Source organism: Lemur catta, chromosome 14 (assembly GCF_020740605.2).
Source record: "Lemur catta isolate mLemCat1 chromosome 14, mLemCat1.pri, whole genome shotgun sequence".
Classification (NCBI taxonomy): domain Eukaryota; kingdom Metazoa; phylum Chordata; class Mammalia; order Primates; family Lemuridae; genus Lemur; species Lemur catta.
The window spans coordinates 46694903-46711959 of record NC_059141.1 but is presented as its reverse complement, the minus strand read 5'-3'; the positions used below and the strand labels follow the sequence as shown (position 1 = coordinate 46711959).

The window sequence follows — 17057 nt, the reverse complement described above, 5'->3', positions numbered from 1 at the left end:
GACTAGGGAAACAGTTTCACTGTCCTTATTGATTTGTCAGTTGCTAGCTACTGACAGTCTTTCGAAGGGCCAATATTTTAAGTTAATTTCTGGCTTAAAACTTGAACACATTTTACTCACATAGGGAGTTTTCATATCTTTTAATGTTAAAATGGCAATCTATAACTGGAACCTGTCAGTTATGGTCATATTGCCTTTCAGTTCTCTGCTTCACACGTTCAATAGATACTTTATGAGATCTGTAAAGAATTTGTTTTCCATTTAGAAATTGCCAATTCAGATTATTGCATTAATTTCAGAATCACTCCATGGTAGTATCAGTAGTATAATATATGTGTCAATTATGATTTTATTGTTAAAAATCAAATAGCCCAGGTTATTTAAGTGATTCCTTTTTTACTTGTATTTTTTTATTAGTAATGGTTTTGAATGGAGAGTACATTCTAAGAGAATCTTTATGAACCCTTAACTTTTTCCCCCACATGTTCAGGTCACTTAATATTCTTAGTTGATTATGCCCTATAATGTAGTTAGCTGTACTTTACCACAATGAGAATTGTGTATGGGGCATATTTGTTAGATTTTTCAAAATAACTGGTTACATTTAGTGTGTTTAAGTATTTCCTTAACTGTTTTGTGTAAAATGAGGATTGAATGTATTTTATTCTCATTGGAAGTTCAAAACTAGAATGTAACATCTCTCTTCTTGATTTCTGTAGAGCAGGTTGTTGCTCTGGATGCCCAAAATATCGTAGCTGTTTCATGTGGAGAAGCTCATACATTAGCACTAAATGACAAGGGCCAGGTGTATGCTTGGGGTCTTGATTCTGATGGACAACTTGGCCTGCTAGGATCAGAGGAATGTATCAGAGTACCCAGGTAACAAAGGTGACCATAAAGAGGTCCTTAATAATCTTTTATAATAAATTTGTTAATCTAAATCATTCTGCTTACTGTGGGCATGTATGAGTTGATACCTAATTATTTCTCCCCTTTGAGTCCTTTAAGAGTTTGGTTCTTGCTTTTGATTTTGATTAAACTATTGATTGGCCATTTTTTATGTACTCTATGTTTTCTCCATCATCAATAGAAATTGCATTTATGTTTGTAAAGAAAAGGGATGGGAAATACCTTCTTTTCTCTTAGCGGGTTAAGCTAATTTAAGCAACAAATTCTACTATCTTGAATACCCCAGCTCTTGTAATATTTATTAAATATTGGTTGGTTACATGTTTTTCTCTAACTTCTTTTTTTAGTCTTTATTGTTTTTACTGAATATAGAACTCCAACATGCTTAGGGTAAAAAGAATTCAGTTACTTTCCACTTTTTACATAGCAGTGACCACAATTTATGTTAACCATTAATTCATTATAAAATTATTTCAAAAGTAAAAAAATAAACAATGCCTCATCAATGTTGTAGTCATACAGATTTGCATAGGGCATAATCATTGTTTTAATATTAAAAACTGTAAGAGCATGAATTATCAGGTAAAAATACAAAGATTTAAAGAAAAGTATTCAATTTCTTTTAGATACATAATATATTAACTTGTACTGATTTTTTAAAATTATACATATTCTGATCTCTTTAAAATCTTCTGTTTTTTCTTCCTAGTAATAATCATAGGGATAAAAGAAACTTCAGGGAACCAAGGTATTCTTAAACTAATTTTAGATTTTTTCCAGGTAGCATTTTTCTACAAATTTATGTGCTTTGTTTTTAACGTTTTGGTTTGAAAATTGATATGTAACTACTAGGATAAGAAAATGGAGCACAGGAACTCTTAATTTGACATTTTGTATTTGCTCTATTAATGAATAATCTGTTGAGACTTTTGGATACGTCATATTCACATGTTTTCTTTATTGAGCTTACAACCAAATTCCACAAAACTCCCCAAACAAATTTTACCTTATGTTTCTATTGCACTAGCAATTAAATAACAAATACAATTCCTATTACGCTTTTGATATCTCTTGGTGGTGCTTTTGGGAGAAAAAATTTCTTTCTTAAGCTAAGTAAGTTGAATTTTTTTTAGTCATTCCAATTTTTATTTCTTTCAGAAAGTGGTAATTTGTAACCAGATGGTTATTGGCTAGATAATATAAAGCATTCATAGAAACATTGACCTTACATTTGACCTACCCTCTATTGCTTTTATTTTGTCTCACAAGTAAACTATGATTCATAGCAAAGCTTTCTTATTTACCTTATTTTTACTCTACTCGTCTCTTAATTCTCATACTTAACATTTCTATTGCTGTTCAATTCCAGTATAAGGGATTTTAGTCAGTAATACAGTGGTGAATAATAAATGGAAAGGTAATTATTTTATTATATGAATAACTTTTTGAAGGTTACCAAATAATATATTATCTATTTTTGACTTTACTGTTTTATGAACCTGGATGGGAACCTAAAAGAAAATTTACTTGAGTACTTTGGTTTAAACGTCTGTGTGTGTGTGCGCGCGCGCTAAACATCTATGTTGACTTTAAGCTGTGTGTTAAGGTTCTACTGTGCAACCTTTCGGTTTTCAGAACATTATGTATTGATCTGGTTTGTTGTAGTGTATACCTAGTTTTTACTGGTCATATCGGGTTTTAAGAGGCAATTTAGTATTTCAGTAGAAATACATTTTTATAAAAGACTGCCAGTAATTATTGTTTTTAATTTCAGCACCAAATCATTTTTTAGATGGAAAACTTTTTCTTGGTAGCTCAGAGATATCAGAAATGTTTGTAAATTTTACATACATTATCAGTAAAGATTTCTAAAAATTAGTGTTTATAGATTTTTATAAGCGTAACCAGAAAAGTGAAGATTCACATTGGCCGTACTTTTTTAACAATGAAATCCATTTTTATACCAATCAATAGATGAGTATGTAAATTAAGCAACACTTTAAACTTAAGAATGTGTAATTAATAATGCAGTAGGTTTATATTTGAAACAAAGTTTGATAATTAATTTTTTCCTTCTAATTTTATTTGGTTTTGAAGTCACTTCTTCTTGGAAAAAGACTGAATAATTTGAATAGCTTTGGTGACTGTAGACCTGTATTTCTGGCTAGATATTTTTTTAATGTAGAATATATATTATACTTTTATATTAAAAAAGTTAAGCCTAATTTTACTATCTTAGTTTAATCTTAGTGGAAATACATAATTTTCCACACAAACCTTCGAAAAACAATTGTTGGCAATAAAGTTATAGTTTATTCTTTAAAGTTCTGCTTCTTGGACATATGCATTAAAAATTATGGCAGGATAGAATAAGATGATTCTTATGAGTACAGCAATTTCTGAACTATATAGACTAATTAAAGGTTTTGAATTGTGAGCTTGGTCAAAAATAAAATTTATTTTCTTAATACTTTTAAACATTACAGTTTCTGTGTAATTTTAGCATCTGAAAATTAAGAACATTTTATATTAAAAAGAAAGAATATTTCTTAATGGTGGAGACTAAAGTTTTCAAAATTGAAAAAAAGTTGATGTAAAGATTTTTCATAAATGACTAGGATAACTAGGAAATAGAAAATTGTTAATAGTTATATTTTAGTGGGAAAATATTTAATGGTTTAGTTCCACAAATTTTTAATTATATAAACTTTTCACTAGTTAACATTATTTGTTGGACTTTGGCTTCAGAAACACAACTAGCAATGTCTGGTTTCCGCCTATATCACCACATTAAGTTGGCAAAATAGAAGAATACAAGAATATACATATTGAACAATTAATACGCTTTGGCAGAGTCCCAAGGGAAGAGTGTATAAATTTTATTTCCAAGTGTGTTAACTGTTTTCTTACAAATTTCAGACTGCTTTCAAGATTCATTCAAGAAATGATTCAGTTATTTATAGTGGATCATTTTAGTAATAGCATAGTCATTTAAAATGTCTGGCATACTCTAAACTTTAGAGAGTTATTTTAAATTTTTAAATTTAGAGGGTTTGCTCTAGATGTCTGAATTTTGATTTTTTTTATAGATATGATTAATTAGGAATCTTCATGTTTTGCATGTGTGTGTATATTATATATTTTAATTTACAAATTGTTCTGGCTTATTTTTACTTTTCTGTTATGTCCATTTGAATCCTTCTAAAAATTAAAAACTATTAAACATTTACATTATCTTTTTCCCTTGACAAAGGGATTACTTTTGATGAATTCTACAAAATTCTATTTAATTATTTTAATTGTTATCTTTTTAGGAAAAATGAAACATGGGAAACCAATTTGGTAAATTAAGTTTTACCATTCATACTAACTTTCTCCTTTTTTTGTTTCTGAAAGCTTAAAGAAAAAACAAAGTCCAAACACCCTTCCTCTCCCATCTTCAGGGTATAAATAAATCTATATGAAGATGAAAAGTGATAATTTTTTCTTTAACACAGTAATGCCACAGAAGAATATAGTTTCTCTGTAGTAGATATGGCTAATGAAATTAGCATTTATGTTGTATTGTAAGCCTTAGGATAGTATTTTGGAAAAGAGAATCACTGAGCACAAATTTCTACACAGATTTAGAAGTTTTTTGGCAAATTTTATGACTAACTTAATACTAAAATCTCCAACACTTTACAAATTCATTTATTCTTTAACAGTGTATTCATTACATACTATTTGCCAGGCACTGTGGTGGGTGCTAAGGATTCTTGTGGATGTAAGACACATAGTCTGCCTTCCCAGAGCTTATTGTCTAGCAAAGGAGACAAACATTAAATGAATAGGTACACTCATAATTAATAGCGATAAATGCTGTGAAGGAAAAAACATAGGATGCCATGAGAATATAGTATTTTGAAATGTTTTATTTGTAAAATTGTACTTGACACATGGGATAGTTGTTTTTTTCTTCCAAAATACTTAATATAGTGAACAGACCAATATATGGTGTGCCTAGTATGCATAAGCAGTAACAGTAAATGTTTAGTAACTTCAGCACAGTTGTACATGTCCATGTATTTAAAAAATTTTTTTTTTTTATTTAAAAATTTTTTTTATCTTTTATTTTTTTAGAGACAGGGTCTTGCTATGTTGCCCAGGCTGGTCTTGAACTCCTGGCCTCAAGAGATCCTCCTGCCTCAGCCTCCTGAGTAGCTGCCATGTATTTTTTATTCCTTACTCTTTTTGTATTGCTGGTGTTTGATTTTACTATTGCAGAAAAATGGCATTTTGTAACATTTGAAAATTTAAAGGTGCATTGGATCCTCCTAATTTATTGGATTCTGCTAAATTGTAGCAGTACAACTCTCAGGTTTTGTAGTTAAGAATATAAATCCACTAAATAAAAATATTTTTAATACAACAGTATGGAATTAGAGTAACTCTCCTTTTTCCTACTCAAAATTTGATTTGCTGAAGCTGCTTCCCGAAAATCAGGGGTTTCGACACTCTGCTCAGAACTTGTTCCGGACCCTCATATGGCAGAATCAGGTCAGGTGGCAGTATCAGGTAAAGGGAAATAAAAAACATAGTATATTTCCTCCCCCCCCCTTTTTTTTTTCTTGAAACCATTCATTCAGGACCAAGGATAGCATGACTAGGTAAAGGGGAGGTACATGAGATTTTGGGGGTGGTTGATGCACAAAGTCAATTGATTTTTGTAATGTTTCAAAAATTAGCCTTTAGAATTGCATTGCAGTTAAACTAAAATCAGAAAAGGAGGGAAAAGGAATTACAAAGTATAAGGACAAAACACAAAATGGCAGAAAATAAGCCTTACCACCTTAGTGATCATTATAAATGTGACTTGATTAAATTTCCCTAGTAAAAAAATTGAATGTCACCAATTTAGATGTAAAGCAAAAGGACAGCCTAAAAGTAATAATGTTTCATAATTTGTGAATTGGTAAAACAACATGATAGGAATCCCTATTGGTTCTTAAGGAACCTAATAAAGGGGAACATACATTAAACTAGGCAAAATAACAGTTTTAGACAAAATTAGATGACATACATTTGCTTTATAAATGTATTGCCAAGTTTTATACTCTAAGCTAAAGATTTTTAAAAAAGATTTTAATAATAAAACATGTGAATGATAAGAGTACTCTGAGGAGTACTTAAGGTGTGAGCATAGTTCATTTTGTTTAAATATTGTCTTTCCAACGTGTTTTCTCATCACACCTTTTACTTTTTCTCATATATATATGTCTTATTTACTGATTTTAGCATAAACTTTTGGTAAATTTGGCTTGTATGAAAAAAATAGTATGACCTGCTAGATCAATTAAAAAAAACCTACTTACACATGTTAAGTAGTCAATAAATAGCATTCAGGATCCATTTGTTAAATGGAATTAACAGATCATCCTTATCTCTTCTTGTTTTCTAGAAATATTAAAAGTTTGTCAGATATCCACATAGTACAGGTTGCTTGTGGTTATTATCATTCACTTGCACTTTCTAAAGGTAAGCGTTGTTTTTATTTTTCTTTCCCCTTTTGAGTTTTATTACTTGGAATTTCTTTAAATGAACAGAAAGTTCTCCAATTTTGTTCTTATGTTTCCAAGATTGTCCAGGTTCTTCTTGATTCTTTTCCATATAAATATTAGAATTAGCTTTTCAGTTCTCTCTCTCTCTCTCTCTCTCTCTTTCTCTCTTTCTTTCTCACTTTTACACACACACACACACAGAAACTGCTGGTTTTTTTTTTTTTTTTTTTTTGATTTTTAAATTAAAAAGATGTTTTTAAAAGTAGAGATGGGGTCTCACTATGTTGCCCAGGCTGGTTTTGAACTTGCGGACTCAAGCAATCCTCCTGCCTCGACCTCCCAAAGAGCTGGGATTACCATGCTGGGATAGGGATTGTGATTGGAATTTCATTGTCTCTGTAAATCAATTTGAGGAAGACATTTACAATATTGAGTCTTTCAATTCTTAAACATGGCACATCTCTCCATTTACTTTGTCTCTTTTTAATTTTTCTCAGTATTTTGTTTTATATGGATAGGTCTTATACATCTTTTATTAGACTTTTCCTTAGGTATTTGATTTTTTTGTTGTGAATGGTGTTATTTTTAATTATTTATTATGTAGATATGAAATTGATTTTTGTGTGTAATTGTTCATTAAACTGTGAAAAGGTGTTCCTTCATACCTGGGGAAGATTGTATCCCCAATCTCAGTTTATCTCACAGATAAACTTTTTATCAATAAAAATAGAAAAGGCTAAACATCAGCTTTGTTTGCATTCCTCTCTTACTGCTTTAACTTAGTCATATGCCAGCTAAGGATTGGAACATGGATTAGTAAAAAACCTGCCATATGTTCATTTTTTCCCATTAAAAAAAAAATTCCAGTGGCTCCATTATTATTATTATTTATTTTAATTCAGTAAGTATCTGGTGAGCCTACTATGAATAAAACACTAGGCTAGAACTGTAGGGAAATACAGATAAAGTAAGAAAGAGACAGTTTTAGGGACCATACAGTCCAGGGGAAAAGGCAGATATCCAAACAAAACTGTAGTTTGAGGCAGAAAAAAATACATACTGTTTTGGACAAGGTAAAAGTAAAATGCTTTGAGAATGAAGTAAAAGATGTAATTAGTTCTAATTGATAGAACCAGTAACAATAAGGAGGGGATTGGTATTTGGTGCAAGTCTCAAAAGATAAGTAGAATTTATTAAGAATTGGAGAAATGTTGGGAAGCAGCTAAAGGCATAGATTTAAGAAAGTGGTGTGTGTGAGTATTGACATGTAGTTTTACGTGGATGTTGTGAGGACATGGGAGATATACTTTAGTTGAGGCTGAGGTAAAAATAGAAATCTGTTATAAAAGGTCTTAATGTCATATTAAGGAATTTGGATTTCGGCAGGTGGTGAGGAACATGGCATCTCTATGTATTCTTTGTTGTTGCTTTGTCAACTCCTCTTTTGATATTTTGGTGTGTAGATCTAACATAAATTTAAATCTAAAGATTTTACTGAGGGGTTTTCCATCTTGACCTGTTTTTTTTTTTTTTCTTTGTTCAGCTTTGTGCTTTAGGCAATATCTTATTCATTTAACATACATTTTTTTGAGTACTTAGTAGGAACTAGGCACACTATAGTATACAGTGGTGTATACTTACTATTGTACTTACTAGCCCTCATGATACAGTCACACAGATAATGATATAATTATATACTGCGACAATGATTGTAAAGAAAAAGTTTAGGGTATTTAGAACATATATCAGGGGGACTAGACTTAATCTGAGAGATCAGGGAAGGAAGGCTCCTGCTGGGATAGTAGAAGGAACTGGACAAAGATAAGGAGAAGGTATAGGCTGAGGGAACAGGAAGTGTGTGTGAAGTGGCCTTTGGAGAATGTAAAGGAAGACAAGTATGGTGAGTGAGGGAAGAGGCTGGTATGAAAAGAAACTGGAAACATAATAGGTCACACAGAGCCTTACAGGCCTTGTTAAAAGTGTTTATCCCAAGAGCAAATGAGAATTTTTTTTTCAGATAAGCAACATTATCAAATAGGCATTTTTATAATATATCTATGCATATATACAAATATCTGCTTATATGTGCATAGAACATTTCTGGAAGGACTTATTAGTAGTTGGTAAGACTGGTTGGTTGTCTCTTGGAAGAGGAACCAGGGATCTAATTTTTTTGGAGGAAAACTTTTAAGTATGTACTATTTTGTAGTATGAATTTTCAAAAATCAGTTATTAGTGTGTGTCAGTTATTTAGTGTCACTTGTTGGTTTAATGAAAAGATGTCTAAAGTTGCAAAGTAGGATGGCAGTGGCGGAGCACAAGTGACAGGCAGGGAGCATGATTATGGGAACCAAGTAAAGATAACTTGTGAGGAATGGACCTATCTGCCATATTTTTCTTCAGAAAGAAAACTATATATAACTCAACGGTAGATGATGGATTGGATGTGTATGAGGTAAAAGAGGAGAGGGGTATTAAGGAAGACTTCCTAGGTTTATAACTTGTGCTTCTGAATCAGTTATGATGTCATTTACCAAAATGGGGAACGATGGAAAGAGGTCAAGGTATGCGAATTAGGGTGAGGTCATGAATTCAGCTTTGGGCATGCCTTTGAAATATTCCAAGTGTTGATGTCAGGTAAACAATGGGTTACATGGGTTTATTGCTCAGGAGAGGTCTGGGCTAGTGATAAAATTTTGAATGTGATCAGCATATAGTTGCTAACTGAAGCCCTGAGCTTGGATGAGTGCTTCTTGGGAGAAAGTATAGAATAAAAGTGAGACTTCAGGAATATTAGAAAGAGGCAGTCTTTTGTTGAAGAGCATAAAGAAATGAGATTGCTCCTAGTTATGTGACTCACATATTCATTAGTGTAGTCAGTCAAACTTAAAGTGTACTAATACAGAATATTCTTCTAGGTAGTATTATATTTTCATACAGAAATAATTGCTAAAAAGAGAAATGTGTATTTTCATCTGATGAGAGGAAGAATGTCCCAAATTAATAGATGATTTCCAAGTGAAATTTTTTGCATGTGAGAAAAGTAGTTAATTTTTTTATTTTTGTTTTACAGCAAGTGAAGTCTTCTGTTGGGGACAGAATAAATATGGCCAATTGGGTTTAGGCATTGACTGTAAAAAGCAGACTTCGCCACAGCTGATTAAGTCTTTGCTTGGAATCCCTTTCATGCAAGTTGCAGCTGGAGGAGCCCATAGTTTTGTCCTCACCCTTTCTGGAGCTATCTTTGGATGGGGACGCAACAAATTTGGTCAGCTAGGTCTCAATGATGAAAATGGTAGGTTCTCATTATTTGTAGTTTAAATGTACTTTTTAAAAAGAGGTGGTCTTTTGAGATGGATCAGTGATTCTTAGTGTCAGAGAGAAATGTATCCAAATCTTCCCTGGTGTAGAGGTGAGGGTAAGATGTTAATTTAAAAATTCCATTTGATAATCATTTTTTTGGAGTAGTGGAAGGCTAAAAAATATCCTATCATTGGCCAGGCATGGTGGCTCACACCTGTAATCCTAGCACTTTGGGAGGCCGAGGCAGGAGGATGGCTTGAGGTCAGGAGTTCGAGACCAGCCTGAGCAAGAGCGAGACCCCGTCTCTACTGAAAAATAGAAAGAAAGTAATCGGACAACTAAAAATACATAGAAAAAGTTAGCCGGGCATGGTGGCGCATGCTTGTCGTCCCAGCTACTAGGGAGGCTGAGGCAGGAGGATCACTTGAGCCCAGGAGTTTGAGGTTGCTGTGAGCTAGGCTGACACCATGGCACTCTAGCCCTGGGCAACAGAGTGAAACTCTGTCTCAAAAAAAAAAAAAAAAAAATCTTATAAAATAGACTATAAAAAGTTCATCTGGACAAAATGTTGGTGGATGTTTGTTAAAAGATAATTGAAAAACATTTCTTAAAATTGGTGATAAAAGTTTTTCCGTTACTGGCCACCATCAGTGGATAGAAGCTATAAAATTATGCTGGGGAAGTAACACGAACCGTTAATCTATTTGAGTTTTTCAAGAAAACATTTAAATGATTTGGGTTGTTAAATTAATCTTTGGGCTTCACTGTTAACACTGATGCTAGTTAATATCTTGGAAATACACATTTTGACTTTGAAAAAATTATAACTACTTGAAATAAGTTGGGATCTTAAAACTGGTTTTTCATAACTACATTAGGTTGAATGCCAATACTTGACCTACAAAAACTAATTTCATAAAGTTCGGCATAATTGTAATGACTGAAATGGACAAAAGTGAGTTGCTGATCTAGTAACAACTGGTAATAATCAACAGATATTACTCTCAGAAAGAATTAAAGAATACTTTGTTCTGCATAAGAAAAATATGTCAGATTAGGACATTATATATCTTTTCTGGTACAAAATAGAAAGTATAATTTTCAGGCTTTTATTAGGATCCTGTGAGCATAATTATCATGAGGCAAATATAAAGAATAATGTGTATATATGGAAAATTAGAAGCAGTTGAATAGTTTTGCAATACCTTGATTGCTGAGTCCTGTATAGATTGGCATATTGGCTGTTTAACACTTAACTCTATCTTTAAATCCCTCAGTATCACAGTAGCATGGATAGATAGACCTGGGAACTCAATTAAGTAGGCTTGTACTGCAAAATCATTGATCATAGTTACAATTATTTAGTCATCACTGTCTACTGAGCTTTGGAAGCTATAGAGAAAACCCATTTTATAAGAGTTTTTATTATGAAAATACTGTTAACATCTCTTGTTGGAATTTTCAGATAGGTATGTTCCTAATTTACTGAAGTCACTAAGATCTCAGAAAATAGTTTATATTTGTTGTGGAGAAGATCATACTGCTGCACTAACCAAGGTATTGTACTTCTAAAACTTCTTTATTATTACTCATAATCTTTTGTAATGAGTGTTTTCATGGTATTTACATTAAAATGTATTATTAGTGTTTCAAAAACAATTTATCTTGAAAAAAAGACCTAGATTATTATTCATTCTTAAAAATAATTAACCCTAATTTTCAACTTTGCTTTCTGTTATAAAATGTGAATCGTGATATGGTATTACATGTGATGATAATATTGTTTAGTTTCTCAGCTTCATACAAAATACTGGTTAAATAATATTTTGAATAAACTGATTCCATTTTAGTTCATCAGGCTTGCCATGCTGTATCAAACCCATTTATATTATATAGCTCTGCCTAATTTGAATTTAGCTTCCATTTGGCTTATAAATATTTCATAACAAGTATTAGAGGAGATTGAATCTGTTATTCATAGGCCAGGTATTGTGCAAGGAATTATAGTAAGCTTTCATCACAGTCTTGTCAATGGCTTTAACTCTGACCTCTCCTTTTCTTGAGTAATTGCCAATTCAGTATCAGTATTGCTTAGTCACTAGGGACTGTAAGTTAAATGAAAATGAAAGCATTCAACTAACCTCTACTGGATAATTATTTATTGTAGTCATTTTAATATAAAGAAATTGGCAGGTTTTTCATTGGCCAAATTAGAAATTAATGTTTTTATTTCTATGTTTCTCTTTGTTCTATGTAGGAGATAAAATTGGTAAAAAGAAATGAACTTCTAAGCAGACTTAAAAGTTCTGCATTCTTCTCCCATGCTGGGAATTTTAGCATGACAAGAATTATTTAATAGTCACTGTTAGATATAGTGAACTCAAAGCACTTTAAAAAATATAATGACCAATTATAAAAGTTAATATTAAAATATCTTATATTGTCTTTTAGTAAAGAAGTTTGGCTTATATGTGCCAATCTTAAATTATTATACCATATTTTGTTGAAATTAGCATTAACATTACAGATGTAATCACTGAAGTCTTATTTGGCACGTTTTAAATTTTAGTCATTCTTGTCTGTCATTGGTATTTGGAAGAAATAAGGCTATGTAGAAATAATAGTAAAAATATTTTATATCAAAATATAAAAGATATTTTGTGTGGTATCATTCCAGAAACTAATTTTGAGGTAGAAAGATTCCCAGTGTTAATGCTTTCCAAATTCAGCCTTTCAAATAACTACTCATTTTAATGTCCCAGGATACGTAATTATTTGTATCTATTGAGTTTTTAAAAGTGCTAATTCTGCTAATTTTCTTTATTCCCCTCTCAGAAGATAGTAGCTGACAATATTTTTTTCCACTGGAATTTTTGATGTACGTTATTTTTAACCAAATCAGATAGTTTTAAATATCCCTGAAGTAAAATATCCTGATTTAAGTCAAAATATATATTCCATATCCATATATTTTTTGCTTTTCTGGAAGGATTTCTTGTAAATAGATTAAGATTGCTTTATGAAGCAGTTTTCTTGTGCAAAACCTACGTTAGGAAAACTCATTAAGGAAACTATATTAGGGAAGATTTAAAAACTGACTTTTAAAAACAGAATAAATGGAAAAACATGCCACATTAATGGATATGAGGATACTTTCATAAAGATGTCACACTTTTTCAAGTTATTTATAAATTTATTATGTGAATCGCATTTAGAGATAACTTTTGACTTAGCAATCCCACTTTTAAGAATCTACACCCAAAATACAAAACTAAGTGTGCACAATTTATTGTGGCGTTATTTTAATAGTGATGAAATCCAAATGTCTATTGAGTATGAGCTTAGTTGAATAAATTGTGGTACATCCATGCAATGGAGTATAGTGAACTATAAAACAGAATGAGGGAGATCTCTATTTTATGCTGTAGAATGATCTCCAGGATATATTGCTAAGTAAAGAAAGCAAGGTGTAGAATAGCTGGCTTGTGTGTGTGTAAGAAAGGGAGTAAAATATAAACATATTGCATGCTGTTTATATTTTTTAAAATAGAAGAATAAATTTAAAATTAATAGCTAAAACAAATGTACCTTGCCTTACAGTTTTGATTTTGGAATCCAGAAATGGTTATGTATAATTAAATTTTATATATAGTGTATAAATTGTACATAAAAGTTATATATATTAATCCTTAAAAATTGAAAACAAACAAGTTAGTGGCACAACTACACAAACAAGAATTATTTTAGGTGATTTTAAAATATAGTATTTCTCTGTACATCATCACTAAGGGGAAATACGCTAAAGATAAACCGAATCCACAAAGAAGTCTTAAACTGCATTCTGTGGTAGTATTGTTACTGTCTTTTCCCATGTTACATCTGTAGGATAAAGCAAATAAATATTATTTTACTGTCATTAGAAATAGGGTAGGATAAAAAAAAATATATACATATCCCCCATATATAAGATATAGCAAGTAAGTTGTCATTTTACTGTCATTAGAAACTATGATTTTCAACTTTAAAAGAGATAGGTATAAAATTATAGGAGTTAAGTTAAAAATTCTGTGATCTTTAATTTGAATCACAAGTATTAGTATGAATTCTTGATTTATTTTTCTCCTTCTAAAAATATGTTGTTTTTGTTTTGTCTTTGACATTGTCATTGAATGGGTCCCAGAAGTAATGAATCATGTGCAATCTAGATTCAGTGAGCATCCCTTGATTGTTGTAGATTCTCCATTTAAAGGAACCAGGGCTGCTTGCAGAAGAATCTTGATTCCATGTCTGGGGCAAAAAAAAAATGTATTAAGAATACCTTTGGGCATTTTGTGGAACAGAAAAGCAAAGATTACTAGGGTCCTGTCAGAAGGACAATTTGAAGGAACTTTCACTGGGTATCAAAAAGAAATAATGACTGCGAGAAATGGAAATACATCAAATGTATAAAAATCCATGAGTTTGTATTGATCTTCCTCTCCCCCTAGATCAATACAAACAATTTATTGCTTACTTTTGGAAGTTGTTAGGACAGCTCATTTTTAAAAATTCTTAAATAATGAGAATAATAAAAAATTCTTAAATAATAAGAATAATAATTATTCTTAAATAATTCTTAAATAATAATTTATCCTGCCTTTCATTTGCAAATTATATTTCAGGATAATTTAATAGTTGGTGAGTTAAGTTCTTTTTTTTTTTTTTTTTGAGACAGAGTCTCGCTCTGTTTCCTGGGCTAGAGTGAGTGCCATGGCGTCAGCCTAGCTCACAGCAACCTCAAACTCCTGGGCTTAAGCGATCCTACTGCCTCAGCCTCCTGAGTAGCTGGGACTACAGGCATGCGCCACCATGCCCGGCTAATTTTTTCTATATATATTTTTAGTTGGCCAGATAATTTCTTTCTATTTTTAGTAGAGATGGGGTCTCGGTCTTGCTCAGGCTGGTCTCGAACTCCTGAGCTCAAGCGATCCGCCTGCCTCGGCCTCCCAGAGTGCTAGGATTACAGGCGTGAGCCACCGTGCCCGCCCGAGTTAAGTTCTTTATAGAAGATTTTCAGCTCATAAATCTAGAAGAAATAATAAAATTAGAAAATCACAATTTTATGCTCCCTGATGAAATAATGGATCTAGGCAAAAAACATTAAGCTTAATGGGGATATGATGATTTACTACCATTTTATCTTTACTTTTGTGTATTTGTTTGAAATTTTCTGTAAGTTTTGAAAAGAAAAATCAGTTTTCTTATACAGCAATATATATAAGAACTTAGTGTTATTAAATAATGAAAACAGGATACACAATTGCATATGTAGCTATAACTATGACGAAAAGCAGTTGAGCTGAAAAATACTAATTGTGGTTGTGTTAAGTTGTCATCATGGATTTTTAAAAAGATATGTAACCTCTAATTCAGTTATGTGTTTATAAAACAAATTAAATTTTTTGCTATGTTACAGCAGTTATATGCTAAAAATTGCTATATTTGTACACTTGGCTTACATGTACTCTTTGTAGAGCATTTATGTTCCAAGCATAGCTAGCTTGAAAACTGAAGACAATACCATTTTCAGGTTTTGTGAGATTTTATAAATGTGTACTTCGAATTCAACAGGAGAGTATAATGATAATGAAAGGCAATGAAAATAAATGATTAGTAGTATATCTTTAATGATGATTTCAACTAAATATTTTATAATGGTTAAAACATCATTAAATACTTTAAAAATATATGAAAATACTTAGTGTTTAACCTGGAATTCTTAGTTTTAAGGTATTTTACCTTGAAAGAGTCACCTATCATCTGTTGAGTTGTGAAGACAATAGAAGAGAAAAAATTGAGTCCATATTAAAGATTTATTTTACTGGAGATCAGTTGTTTTCTTTTATCAGTCCTTCTAATGTTAAGGGGTTTTGTCTTTTTTTAGGAAGGTGGAGTGTTTACTTTTGGAGCTGGAGGGTATGGTCAGCTGGGTCACAACTCTACCAGTCATGAAATAAACCCAAGGAAAGTTTTTGAACTCATGGGAAGCATTGTTACTCAGATTGCTTGTGGAAGGTAAGCTGTTATATAAAAGAGCATTTTGGTCTTTATACTATAATCGATTAGGGATTGTTTAATGAGTAGTTTTAGGGATCTCATAATCTTAGGTGAAATATTCTTCCCAGATTGTCTGATTTGCTTTTGAGGAGTCATCGTGGCAGGGGTAACATCTTTTATACTGATTATTTTACCTATCTCTACTTGAAACATTTAGCTGAGGCAGGATGTTAATAATGTAATACTGTATTTGTTGTATTTGGCATCACATTTGAAAGGGAAACTATAGATCCTCTTTTTTTCTACCTTTTTTCCTTAAGAGATGAGGAAATTGACCAGTTATTAAGACAAAATTAGTTAGTGGTAAAAGTTTAATTGGTATACTGATCTCCTGAGTCTCAGTTCATGGGAGTAAATAGCAGAATCTTTGAAACTGAGCTTCATCTTTGGGGATATTACATTGAGGAGACTCCTAAGTAGCAAAGTGTACCTTTCTCGACCACTTAACTTAATTTTGACCACCTAGCTTAATGTTTTCCCACGTTGTATGTATCCCTATATGATCTAGTTTAGTTTTGGCAACTATTAGTTTCAAACATATAAAATCACACTGTAGGTATTCTTTGGTGACTCATTTTTCCCCTCTTAACATGCTTGTATGATTTTTGTGTAGTTAGGGTTCTCAATCATTAAGTCTCATTATTGTGTTTTATTCAATTGTATGCATAGATGATTTATTCATTCTGTTGCTGATGGACACTTGGGTGTTTCTGGTTTTTGGCTGTTACAAATAATGTTGCTTTGTAAAACATGAACCCTTGGAAAAAAAGAAAAAGAAACAAAAACAAGTAATGTTGCTTTGAACATTTATTATATGGTATACATAAACCTTCATATACATCTAGAATTGAATTGCTAGGTTACTTAATTTGAATTTGTATGTTAAGCTGTATTTTCCAGGTTGGTTTTATGAGTTTACATTCCCGTTAGGAGTGCATGAGAATTCTCAATGCTCCATGTCCTTGTCACCATTTGGTATTGTCAGACTTCTAAATTTTTGCTCATCTCTTGGATATTTATTGTTACTTCATCATAATTATAATCTGCATCTCTATGATTCACTTGAGTACCTTTTCATATGTTTATTGGCCATTTACATTTCCCTGGGATATAAAAAATTGATTAATAGTAGTTTTTAATGTCCTGTGGTTACAAGTTCATAATGTATTTTTTCCCAATAAAGGGGTAAAAGTTTTTTATTGGGAATAT

The 17057-nt window shown here is 31.5% G+C and overlaps 1 protein-coding gene across 6 annotated transcripts in view; it reads left to right on the top strand.

Annotated features, from left to right (window-relative positions):
- HERC4 (HECT and RLD domain containing E3 ubiquitin protein ligase 4) overlaps window positions 1–17057 on the top strand; it is a 110864-nt gene that overhangs the window by 23965 nt on the left and 69842 nt on the right. For 4 of the 6 annotated variants that reach the window (XM_045569246.1, XM_045569245.1, XM_045569247.1 and 1 more), the window contains 5 exons: window positions 720–879; window positions 6350–6426; window positions 9523–9744; window positions 11218–11309; window positions 15676–15806. In XM_045569246.1, coding sequence (XP_045425202.1) covers window positions 720–879; window positions 6350–6426; window positions 9523–9744; window positions 11218–11309; window positions 15676–15806 — 682 coding nt within the window. The remainder of the gene's footprint in view (window positions 1–719; window positions 880–6349; window positions 6427–9522; window positions 9745–11217; window positions 11310–15675; window positions 15807–17057) is intronic. The other 2 variants (XM_045569248.1, XM_045569251.1) reach the window with 2 other exon arrangements.